Below are 13,278 nucleotides of genomic sequence, written 5' to 3' on the forward strand. Positions count from 1 at the left end.
TTCCAGACATCGCGGTGCAGTTAGTCACAATTAAGGCATCATTATTGAAGGCTCGATGTGGCTGGGTCAAAAGAAGATATTTCATAACAGCTGAGAAAAAAAGAAAATGAACCAAGCTACCTGATTTACGTGCGTGGGCTCTGGTCGTGACGAGACGACTTATCTATAAGATCGTTCCTTTCTTCGTCAAACATCTGGAGAATGGATTAGTTTCTTCCCAGAAAGGCAAAAAGGTTGAGGAGCTAAGGAAATAAAACCCTCAAAATTAATACAGCGAGCCATCAGATTGAGGAAAAAAAAAAAAAAACATATTCGTCTTTTCTTCATCCTTTTTATTACACTATTTAAATATAACAACATACAAAACAGTCACTCTTCATTTGGCTGCTGCCCTGGTCTGATACCAGCTGCAAAATAGGGAATGGTACAATCACGTCATGTCTGGCAGAAAGTGAATTGCTGAAATCATTCAGGCAATAAACCATTACACGGGCCGGACGTACGGCTGGACTGTAAAAATCCGAGCATCTCAAACCCCACACGTTGTTATTGACAGCCCCGGCACGTTGCTTTAACTGATCCCGGATCGCCGATCAGTTCAACACCGGCGAAACAAGGTGTGATGAACATGCATTCGCTTACCGTTTGCCCGGTGAATCAGAATGACAGCGTGCAGAGCGCTCGTTTCAAACCCGGACAGTATTTTCATATTGTGACGTTCGATAGTTACAACAGTACTAAAATAGAGATATATCCTGTGATCTCTGCCAGCTCCGGCATTCGCTTGTTACATTTCTTATTTGTTTGAGCTGCTCAAGTAACATCTGTATTGCTCCCTAATAGAGAGCAGTTGCAGGACGATCGGAAAATATTGCGTCCATCTATCTGCTAGCCGGTCGTGAATCACCCCAAAGCGGAGCAGCTCTGCTGCCGGTCGTGATTTCAAATTCGATCCCTCGGATTGAAGTTTATTTTGGGATGGGCGGTGAGTAACTTCTTGTCTACCCTTCCTCCACATTTTAAATCACCCCTCTGGACTTGCAGAGGAAACACACCGGCGTGTGAGGGGTCAATGGCAGCCGCAGGCTCTGACCACCATGTTCCGGTACTTCTTCAGGATGACGTTGGAACTGTCGTCGAAGTAAAGCACCGAGATGCCGTGGAGCTGCGTGGGGGCACAGCAGGGCTTGGGCACCGTTCCTGGGTTGATGAAGTGGACCTGAAGGTAAGGAGAAGGGCAAAGCAGTTGTAGGAAAAAAAAAAACGTTTTTTTTTTAAAAGATCTCTGGCATCAAAAACCATGTGAAGCATACCAGAGTTTGCACGATAGCATGATTAGTGGCGTTCATGTAGGAGTGAAGGGGGAAGGCGCACTCCCCCTCGCAGTAGTATGCTGCATAGCCCTCCGGTGCGATGATCCAATCCTGCTAAGCAAGCAGAACAAATGAATTCTCAAATAACACAACTGGACTTTAAAACAACAGAAAAAAAAAAAAAATCCGAATGTTACCTGCCATCCCAAATCTTTAAAACTGACATACAGTTCATGTTTTTTGCATCCTTCTTTAGAGACTGCCAGATCCTCTAAAATGAAAGCACACGATTAATTATGGAAACCAGTCTGCCAAATACAAGCACCTGTAGCAACAAGAATTGATGGGATCTGGCACCTGCCGCCGACTCCACCGCCTTCAGAGCATCGTGGACACTCTTCTGGGATTTCGAGCGGTTCGACTGACGGCCCTTGTGACCGTGGACGGAACGGATGTTTCGGAAACGCGCCTCGTTCGCTTTGAAGAACGCCACCATGAAGGGTCGCTTCTCCTGCGGTCCGCCGCCGGTCAGCAGCCCTGCCTGTCGGGGGTTCCTCCTGCGACCTACACCAGGTGACGGCCGGCGACAGCAACATGAGAGCATTATGGGATTAAAACACCGTGTACAATAATAATCGAGATTTAGAAATCGTACCGTGACGGTCCTCCATCATTAGTTGCAGGCCGAGGTTCTGCATGGGGTTCATCAGCCAGAGGTTACTCATAGCTGTGAGGTCAAAGACGAGCCAGCCCTCCTCTGCAGCCCACACGTCCCGCTGGTCAAGCAGCATTAGCTCCACTTCCCTTGGAAGGAGAGGAATTATATAAAGTTACGTAAAACCTGTCAAGATGATTTTTCCAGTCTTCCCCCACAAACGCAAAACCTTTAAATAGAGACCAGTTGGAGCAGAAGCACCAGATGAACTGACTTCTGTGTCCTTAAACTCTTATTATTATCCAACAATTGTAGTGACTGTAATGCAATAACGATAAAGCAAATTGGGAGGATTTTTGAAAAAAATCGAAATATAGATTTCAGAATGGGGATGCAAGGTGGCGCGGCGATCGGTGATTCCGCTTCACAGCAAGCACGTCCTTTCCGTGCAGAGCGTGAGTGAGTTTCCTCTGCATCTCAGGTTTCCTTCCACAGTCCAAAAACAATCGAAGATTCATTGGAGACTCGAAATTGCCCAGATGTGTGAATAAAGGAGTCGATGTTAGAATGTCTTGATATGACAAGTGAAAGAGAGAGTGAATAGTTGTAGGTGTATATGACGTGTGAGTGAGTGAATTTTTGTCTTTCTCTATATTATTTGAATGAGACCGAATGGTTGCATGCGACTTGCGAGTGAGAGGATGGATGGTTGCGTGTTTCCATTTGACATGTTAATGAGGGAGTAAACGGTCGTACGTCTCCATATGTGGCCTTGTGATCGACTGCTTACTTATCCTGGGTGAATCCCGCCTCTCACCCGTTGGCAGCTGGGCTCTCAGTTCAGGATAAGCAGTATAAAAAAATGAATGTATTATTTGCACTGCCTATCTTACCAGGTGTCATGCCCATTATTTTGTTTTGTTCACTCAGCCATGCACATAGCTAAAACAGTCTGAAAGGGTTGTGCTCTGTGAGACCACCGGAGTGTAACAATAATTTAATTTCAGTTTATCATGCCCCCCCTCATCCCCACCAGGACAATGTGTTCAGCTCTTTGGTACTTTCCAGGGTGTAAATGATGCTCCCCACACATATTCAACCATTCCTATTTCTGCTTTATGGACACAGACGTTCTTAGAACCACAGTAAGACTCTCTCTCACAGCGGGCACTTTCTAAGATAGACGTTTTCATTTTTCAAGGGTGGCTCGCTGCGTTTATCACCGCCGCCTAAAGTTCGCATCGCAGTTTTTGAGATGTTAGTTACCGAGTGGGGAGGTGGAGGGGGGACCATATGTGTGGTCCTGTAATAATTCCAGACACTCGGAAAGAATTAGAGAAACATATTATTTTGGCCAAAGTGTAACTGAAACTGAGACTTTGGGGTTAAAACACTACCAAGTGTTTCAAAATCTGTTTAGGTCCAAAAAAATGTTGCCGGTGGCTGTTTTAATGCATGTGCAACCAATTTTAACACAATGCAGCAGGAAGATTATACAGTATATGAAGTTATATATAAGGAGTACCCAAATGGTGCGTGTCCAAACAGTGTTAACTGTGCAATGTTGACACTGGATCTCAGTTTCAAGAGTATGTTTCATTTTCTGAAAGCTAGAATGAAAGACCAAAAGTACTATAAATATGCATGAGGGGAATACGGTCACCGCTCAGGGCTGCAGCTCATCGCCGAGTACAAACTGCTCGCTGATATTCAGACTTTGCGCGGTAATTGTTTGCTTTTTATGAGCTGAGAGCCTTACTTGTGTTGCCAACAAATCACAGTGGAGTTCGAAGCCAGGTAGGGCTGAACGAGCAATTTATCTAGGCTAGAACTCTGAGAAATGTAATTTTAAAGATTTGTCTGTTACAACGTACCAGACGGCACGCATTTTCCGTTACCCAATTGAAAAGTGTATTTGCATTTTTCACTTTTTTTTTGCAATGCATGATGGGAAACAGCTGAACATCCAAGGTTGGTTTCTAAATCCTCTTTAGCCAAGAGGAGGAAGAATCCTGCAGCGATGTGTTAGTAAGGGGGCGATTTCGCAGACAAAGGCTTTGTTTACAGATCGATCGTAGACCCTCGGGCCGATGTCTCGCTTTTGTCCCGATGCTTGCTTGTCTGCGCTGAGTGGCCTTTATGTGCGTTTGCGAATGACAATGGTGTTGCCCTCAACAACATCGTCAGCCCCACTGTCACCGACAAGGCACTTTAAAATCCCACCGTCTGCCCACCGCCCCCTCCGCTCCGCCGATCCGTACCGCCTCGGCAGGCCGGAAGCGTTCATTCACATTCGGTTTAAAACAAGACGAAACATGTCGGCGAGAGAGAGGTTGAGAAAGAAAGTCGATGACTGATGGACAAAAAAGGGGGTTGTGTTATTATTGGCTAGAACAACATGCTATAAATGAATATATCTGGGAGACCGTCAGAGTAAACATGCGTCGAGAGATCCTTCCGCATGAGTAAGTGACACTTATGTCCACGTAAACAGCTCTGGCAGTGACTCAAACATCCGTGAAATGTATTAAAATCTGCGTGCACATCAGCAAACCTTTACAGGAAATCAAGAGTCCGATTCGGCTGTTGTCGCCGCTCTGTCACCACATCGGCTTGAATAGCATCTGTTAGAAGACGCGGCAGTTCATTTAAAGAGCAGTACACTTAAATTGTTACTTGAGAGGCAGTTTTTCATCGGGAAAACACCCGAGGGGGCAAATGAGGTTTTATATCCACTCATGTTGGTTTTTTGTTTTTTTCTTTGTTATTCCATTTGGTGCCTGGAGGAATCATTCCTCCAGAACGGATTTCATGCGCGCCTCTGAGCAACAGAATGAAAGTTCAGGACTCAACAAACTCGAGAGCCAGCGCACATACATACTTGTTTGGCAGCTCCTGCAGGACCTGGTAGATGGTGACTCTGAATGTCTGGTTCTCGTAGCGTTCGTGAACGTAATCCTTAAAAATCCTGAACTCGGCCGCCGTGACGGCCTCCCCCTGTGGGATGTGGGAGAGGTCGAATCGGAATTCCCTCTGGTGATGGTCCTGATGCTGGTCAGCTGCGAGAAGAAAAGAGACAGAGATGGGCTGGATGTCTATAAACAGGCCAAACAGGGCAAAGTATATTTCCACAATTAGTCATCTTAAGTAACTGTGGTAGTGTAGTTACAGCAAACAACGGCTACTGATACTTTACTTCCCTATTTCCATTTGACATCTCCACATATTTCCATTGCACTACATCTCATGGAAAGATACTGCAATTCTGCTTTGCTATATTGACATGTCTATTGTTCATCAAGAGAAGGATATAACTTAGAATAAGATGTTAGATATCTATACATGTTTTTCTTCTTTTAAAATCCACTGTGTCATTAATTTTGTATGAAGGTGCTATACTCGTATTAAACAACTGGATAACTGAGAAATAAACTGCAACATATATAAATCCGTGAATAAAAGCAGGTAACAGATTCTACAATTATATACTATACTATACTATACTATACTATACTATACTGCACTGTACTGTACTGTGCTATACAAGACATTTTTTATCTTATCTTAAAAAAGATAAGATAAAGTCCTTCAGGATTAATGTTTTTTTCCTGATCTTTCTTATCTTTTCCTTTCTTATATTATATGATCCTGTACTATACTATACTATACTATACTATACTATACTATACTATGCCAAGACTTTTTTTATGTTATATTATCCTATCCTATCCTATCCTATCCAACTATACTATGCTATGCTATGCCATGACTTTTTTTATCTTATCTTGAAAAAGAATTATTCATGATTAATAAAGATTTTTATTATCTTAAAGTATACTATACTACAATACAATTCATTACAATAGTATACTATAAGGCTTGTCTATATACTTTGTAGTTTTTAAATTTAAAAAGTACACTTAAACTTTGGCAACAATCCCCAGAAATGAACAAGGCGTCCTTTGGGAAACAGGGTCTACATTTAGTTTTGGGGTTGATGTACCCCAGAGGTGGTACTGCAGAAGTAGTACTACTCACAGATTCAGGAGCTTTGGGGTTAATGTCTGCAGCAATGAACATTTCTGACCTGCTGACCCACCTTCGCAAACCGTGTTCAAGTTTATAGCTGCAAGTTGGCTGTTCTGACATCAGGGTGACTTAGAGTGACTTTTTTTTTTTTGTTTGTAGTTTTTTTCCCTGTAATTTCAATTCAGGACTTTGCATTAGGTATATAAGACCTCCATATTTCATTATGTCCTTAAGACCAGCCTTGTAATTTTACCACAGCTGTCTGGAATTGTGTCTGACATTATAAACTTCTAAACACGATGACTTCCGTGATTAATGGTTTGTTGTTTTCTGCCCAGCTGACATATGAGCGACAATAAAATAATACTTCAAACCCACAAGGCGAAAGTCTCTCCGCAGGGAGGTAGGGGCAAACCACTGTAAGATGGTAAACAAGTCGGTGGTTGCCCTATGTGTGAAGGCAGCTGCTGAATCAAACAATTCTCTGATGTGTGCGGCTTTGTCCATATCTGTGAGTCAGAAATAGGACCAATTCCGTCCGTCAATAAAGAGATTGATTTAAACACCCAGTCCGGTCTGCTAGATCTACAAATATAGGGGGGAAGAAGGGGGGTTAAACCAAACCATGTTTTCGGCTCCCTGTTTAAATGGCACACATGTTCTGACCACAAGAAAAAGCACGGCCCGGAAAACCACGGCAACCAGAGTGCTTTTTCAAACACACAAAGTATAGAAATCCACATAAATTCATGTGTGACTTCACCCGCTAGAATCCATACCACCCACAGCTCCCCGATCATTTTGCCATATATCACTGCGATTTCACTGTGATTGCACAGAAAAGCGGGGAAAGAAAAGCTGCAGTAGCTGCCGGCGTGAAACCCAGCCCCGAGCCAGATGATGCCCTCCGGCACTCAGACTTTCCAGAAGAATGCCGGTCAGAAAGACCCCGAAGCTTCCTGGAGCTTTCTCGGGTTGTGTTTTCACAGCATTATCCAATGTGTTTGTCCTTGGAAAGAGCGGTGGAGGTCTCCGGTGAAGGTGTACAGAGCGGCGCGACGATTAGCAGCTTTAAACACATCCTGCCCACCGGCGCAAACCATTACGTCATCCTATCATCACCAGACGCTCCTACTGACTGTCCACTCCTGTTTCAACCAAACATAGGACAGACACTAAAAACAGAACGTTATTTTCACGGCACGAAAGAACACACACACTGACTCCGTCTAAAAACACTCCCGACGACACAAAATACACACGCAACCCACTCGTCCTTAAGGGGAGTGCATTCTAAACCCCACTAGTCATTTGTGCGACCGCAATTAAATGCTGGAAGGGAAAAAGGGGTATTTTTATGAAAGCAATAATTGCTTGTAAGGACTTGGTGTGTTTACGTTTGGGACCATTAGCCGTGGAGATCAGACCTCAGATATGCAAACTTCCCTCTGGGAGGCATTTCAACACTTCAGACTGCTCCTGACACTGCAGGGCCACACAGCCTGGGCGCTACCACTGACCTACTACAATTTTATAGCGAGGTTGCTGTTTTGTTTTGTTTTTTTCTTTAAGGAGTAGAAATTTCAAGTCGTAATTGCGACGTCACTCTAAAACAAAAGCCGCAAAAATGGCCGAAACACGAGCCTGTTTACACGAACCCTTGACTTCCGTGCCACATGCAGTCAAGCTGCGGGGGGATTGTCATTTGATTAAAGTTAGAAGTGAGAAATATTACTCAAGTTAGCATTTCACACCCATTCACACAAAATGAATCTCTGCAAGTATGTTGACAAGTTTGACATTACTGGCAAACCTAAGCCCACTTTTTTTTCATTCTTGCAGATTATGAGAATTACCGAAAGGGCCTTGGCTAAACAAATACTTCACTCGTGCGCTCATCTGCTGTAGAATGTAACACTATGTCTGCTTGTCTCAAATGTGTCTGTCGAGATTTGCGTCGCAATTTCGGTAAACGTGCAATTAGTGGAGATGTAATCAGCGCGGGATTCTAAATGAGAAGGTTAATGAGATTTTCCGGTGAGGCAAAAGAAATTCTTTGCCTGATCCTCTTACAGTACTTATAGATCAGCTTAACAAGACAAATGGATTGCTTCTCGCTCGGTCTTCAAAACACAATACTCCTTCTGTTCTTCCCTCAACTGTGCGGAGAGCGTGTTTTTAATAAAAGCCAGTTACATTTTTGTCATTAAGCATCCAAAACTCAACACATGCCTGTTGCTATGACTTGAGCGGCGGTAAACAATAAGGTGAGGCTCAGTGGAGCTCAAAACTGCACTTCCAGCCAGAAGTAAGCAATAGAACAGAACACCGGTCTCATTTGCGGCGCGAACGGATCCACGGCAGACGCGTTTCCGGCCGTCCCGTGCAGCGCGGCTTAGTAATGATACAAACTGTTCCTGCAGGGGGACAACTGGTGGTTTGCCATTTCGTCAGGAGTAGAAAACTAAAAAAATAGAGTTTGGTATGAAAAATATAGACATCAATCAGAAATGCATTTTCCACAACCTAATATTGTCTGATTTGTTTTGAAAAAGTGCTGTGTGAAGAGTTTGTGGTCTAGAAATGAATATTTTGCATTGGTGTCTTCACTGGATCCTCATGCTATGAGTCGATCGAGGCATTTACTATTTGGCTTTGTATAAACGTCCATCAACCCTGGGGCTGAATGGTTTGTTTTCGGTTGGCCGATGTACGGTTAGGCCCGTAAACAGAGACCATGGTTTACGCCAGGACAGATCACTGGGGAGGAGATTTTCCAGGCCAGAATGCATTAGCTGCCCCCTTTTTTGCACTATTTTCATTATTCCTATCTTTATTTATTTTCTTTGATGAGAGATAGATTAGATGTTTTCATATTGCTTTTTTTGCTTCATTTAAGTCAATAAGATAACTCAAGTGTTACGAGGCATACTTGGGTGCATGCAATTTTTCGCAGTTTTTTGGCGGAAATGTCGAATTTAGAGTTAATATCCACGTATAATAAAAAATAAGATAAAAGTGGACAGGACAGCAAATGACCTGAAACATGACATCCTGAAATTTTACATTACATTACATAATTTTTTACACGTATAATCGCACTGATAGTCAACAGCTCACCATATAGATGGTGAGCATGTGTGCCGTTCTATTACACATAGTAAGTGTGTCGTTTTAAAAATGTGGAAAAATGCACTCAAGTAATGTTGAGCGAATATGAAAAAGGGGTTTAAAACTCTCCTCCGCCTGAAGCTGGTAAAAATTATTAAACTCGTCTACACGCACGGTCCTGCTGCAAGGGTGTCACTGGGAGCACTGGGAATCTCTGCACCCACACACACTGGAAGTCGCGGCCTTTGAAAGGGGAAATTCCATAATCCAGTTGGATTTGACAGCGAGCACTCAGAGACCACCAGGCCTGTAGTCGGTCCAGCTCAATGACGGAGCGCCGGCGGTTATCATCAGCATTCAGTGAATAAAAGAATGAATCATTCGTACCTCATGGAATCAATTGGACACATAAATCAATAACCACCCAAAACAAACACACATTGAGTCTTTTTACATCTCCAGTCGTTAAAATCAAACTCTTCAGATGTGGAAAACACACAAATCAGCCTGTGGATTTTTTTTTTCCCTTTATGACCGCCGTTTCCAGATCTCATTAGCTAGAGACTGTCATTTAAAACTTTTTAGCCGATAAAAAAATGCGATATTGTTGTGCACGATTCAATTTTTCACCGCGAATGTTTTGAATTAACTTTTACGAGCTTCGTGATTTTTAAAGCAGAATTCCGAAAGAGCCTTAATTTCATATCATGAGATCAATCTCGAAGGGGACTGGGATCGATTGGCGATGAACAAACTCGGTGTCTTGGCAGATGACCTGCAGAGCCTTCTGCTGGCCCCTGGAGCAGGAGAAGGTGAAGAAGACATGGGTTGCTTTTGGATTGAACCCCACATCCGGATAACATCCACAGGCACCACACCGTCTACTGTTTCACCACAATGATATCAGAGCTCTCAAGGGGTCTCCAAGGGAAACAAAGACAGGATTTACCTTTTATAAATCCAATAATGTCTGTATAAGTGTGGATTCCCTCCCGTGTTCCCCGTGATTTACGCCCTTCAAACAAACGGACGCGCACAAACACACACCTGCAATAAGAATCAGCAATAACGTGCTCAGATGTAGTTTATGTCTTTTTCTCCGTCCGTGTTCCTGTGGCTTTCCAGGTGTTTAGAAATGCCAGTTAAATTCCCAGTCATGTGAAACAAATCCACGCTCCAGCCTTTCCCCCCGGAGCTTTGAGGGGATTCGGGGAGGGGGGGCTGGGAAATCGGATACAGTCGTTTTGTCATAATATTTACAGCTCGGAATGCATAATACTCGATTTGCAGCAAAGAAAGTGACCCCCAAAGCCACAAACGAAGGAGATTTTGGCTTTCACTAAGACATCTATGCACTTATTACACTCCCGCTCTGCAGAGGATTCCTATGGATGGAGTGGCAAGTCTTGAATTTAATTGCGTGACAGAATAGAGCTGATCTAACTTTTCAGTTATGACAATAAATAAAAGCTCCAATGTAGTAAATAATAAGCAGATTCAGAAACCCCACAAGCATCTCTGAAAAATGTTTTCTATTTAAGGGAGTTATGAAACTTACCAAGATTGACAAAACTCATCACCATATCTGCGTCGTGCAGGAAGCGGCTGTCCTGCGAGGTCACCGTGGAGGAAGCCCGGCTGTGCAGAAGAGGACGGTACCTGGAGTACCCAGGCGGTTCCGGGTCGGTGGAAACGGCGTTGTAGAGCTCCAGCATGAACACCGGGGCGGCGTCGTGTCCGGTGCGCGGCGGCGGGCGCGGGCGGCGCGGCAGCCCGAGGATGGAGAGGATCTCCCGGTGCATCTCCCTGCGCTCCTGGCTCCGCTGCCGCCGCTGGATCGGCTCGGGACGCACCTCGTTCCCGGCGGAGGGGTCGCTCAGGGCGACCCGGGAGGCCAAGGCGCAGAATAAGCACACGGCGAGGGGGGTCATCGTGGACGAGCCGCTCGTCACCGCGTTTCGACGGGGGGGTTTACGGGCTTTGGACCGCCGGCGCGCCGGGAGACGCTCATCGGCGCGTCGTCCGCTCGGCTGAAGAGGCGCGCTCGTCCTGATGGCAACTTTTGGGGAGGGTGTGTGTTTCTATGTCTGTCTGTGTGTGTGTGTATGTGTGTGTGTGTGTGTGTGTGTGTGTGTGTGTGTGTGTGCGTGGGTAGGGGGGTGGCGTGTCAGAGGAGGGGCAGGAGGTCTCTCAGAATGGGATCAGCCCAAAGTGGTGAGAGTCACTGAAAGTATCTTCTTGTGAAGCGCGCTTCTCGATCTTGTAAGGATGTGCACTTGCAGATGGAACACAAGTGAACCACCGCTGAAAGTTTCATCCTTTTCCATTACGTATTTCGATGTTTATTTTATTTTATTTTTCTATTATTTTTTTGTCATTCGTGCAGTTTCTATTGGAGTTCTAATACCCCATCCAGCACCTTTCACCACCTCGTGAAGACAATTGACTACACACAGATAATCCTGAATTAGAACTTTACTCAAGTGAAACTGTGAACATCAGTTAAACGAAAAGCATCGTAACTTTTACATGTGTTTTACTACTGTATGAGGTGTTTTACAGAAGTTGATGTTAAAGTTCACAGAGGTTCTCGGTCATCAAGGTCATGGTTAATTCTCATCCCAAAAAAAATTGTGGCAACTTTTTAGCAAACCGGATGAGATGCGAAATGAAGGTCCAGTTCGCATGAAAAGTACTCTTAACTCCGACAAGCACATTGTTCTCAGAGGTCGTCCTTTCAGAAGCTAGGAAAAAGTCCCTCTTTGTCTTCGTGAAAATGCACCTTCAAGGTGATCAAAGAGGGATTTCTACTCTCAAATATCTACTTAATCCTTCAGTTTATTGCAAATAATCAAGAAGAAAACCCACTGGACAAGAATAACAAAAGCAGTTAGAGAAATCCTGTAGGGCATAAAGTAAAATGTTTCTGCACAGTGCGCAAGGAAAAGCACCTAAAGTGTATTCATACATACAGCACTCAAGTAAAAATACTACAAAAACAGCCAACTGCCAAAATCCGAGATGCTACATATGCTCGGTAAAAAACTCCCATCACTCTGTTTAGCTTCACATATACATGTATGGAAATAGTCCAAGCCTCTCCTGCGTTCAGTCAGCAGGAAAAGCGGGGGGAAATCCCCAAATCCCCTCCTCAGCAAAGACATCTTTTGAACTCAGACATTAAAATCAAAGCCACCCTAATTATCCAGGGATTTGATCAGGAGCAGCAGTTCAGACGCATGAAGGGACACGCCGGCAGCCTTCATGAATGACTGAAACAATGTGCAAAGAAGTCACTCTAACGGAGGGTTAATGGCGGGTGGATGTGGCAGTCGGAATAACAAAGCAAGAATCCAACACTCAGGTACAGATCATACCGGTCCTTTTTTGAGGTCGGAGGACGAAGTTAATTGGATCAGAACGTGCGACTGAAAGGAGCTTGGCCCGTCACAGGCTTCTAATTCAAATGAACATTTGAAATGCGCCTCTGCTTCTGAGCTTCTGTGTATCCAAGCACAACCAAAAATGGTATTTTGAGCATGTAGGGGACATTTTCCGGGCTCGGATTAGCAGCGCAGGGCCCAGGTTGACCACACGTGAAGGAGCCACAGGAGGTTGGAAAGACTCCAGGGAAAATATAAATAACATAATAACCCCCCCACAGCTGAATGGGGAATTGATTAATTTCATTGTATACAAAAGCCTGACACCCATTTTAGGAATGTCCGTACCTGTGCTGAATTTTCTTCATTAGATTTTTGTTTTCATTTTGCTTGATGTTGATCAGTTTGACGTTAGACATGTGGATTCGTCACTGTGTGAGATTATACGTGAAGACATTGTGATACATACGTACAGTTTGATAAACATTTCAATGATAATGATGATGAAGAAATATTTGTTGCTCAGTGGAAAAAGTGAAATTCTTGTTTTTTGTTTTTTTTTATTCTGTTTGTATAAAGTGGCAATACTTTTTCACAATAAGGTATTGGATGATTGTTGCCAGCGGGGATGAATGTTTTGTTCTGTTTTCATGGAGTGTCATGTCTGCTTTCTATCCCACAAGATGATCAAATCAAGCATCATAGATAACAGACGTGGCGGAATAAGGATCACATGTCAGGAGCTGCTTGACAAAGAAACCCACTGTTTGCAGCAAAATATGAAAAG

General features: G+C 44.0%; 1 protein-coding gene across 1 annotated transcript; it reads right to left on the minus strand.

The window, feature by feature from the left end:
• Positions 1-107: 107 nt before the first annotated feature.
• Positions 108-11,139, minus strand: LOC147222296 (bone morphogenetic protein 7-like). Its single transcript, XM_086167991.1, has 7 exons — positions 10,667-11,139; positions 4,850-5,027; positions 1,969-2,117; positions 1,671-1,877; positions 1,511-1,584; positions 1,314-1,424; positions 108-1,219 (listed from the first exon to the last, which is right to left on the minus strand). Exons 1-7 carry the CDS (start codon positions 11,037-11,039, stop codon positions 1,070-1,072), a joined length of 1,242 nt encoding a protein of 413 aa, XP_086024117.1. The 5' UTR covers positions 11,040-11,139; the 3' UTR covers positions 108-1,069.
• Between the last annotated feature and the right edge of the window lie 2,139 nt (positions 11,140-13,278).

This window comes from Fistularia commersonii, chromosome 21 (genome assembly GCF_037954325.1).
Source record: "Fistularia commersonii isolate RoL2024-O1a breed Wild chromosome 21, RoL_Fcom_v1.0, whole genome shotgun sequence".
Taxonomy (NCBI): Eukaryota; Metazoa; Chordata; class Actinopteri; order Syngnathiformes; family Fistulariidae; genus Fistularia; species Fistularia commersonii.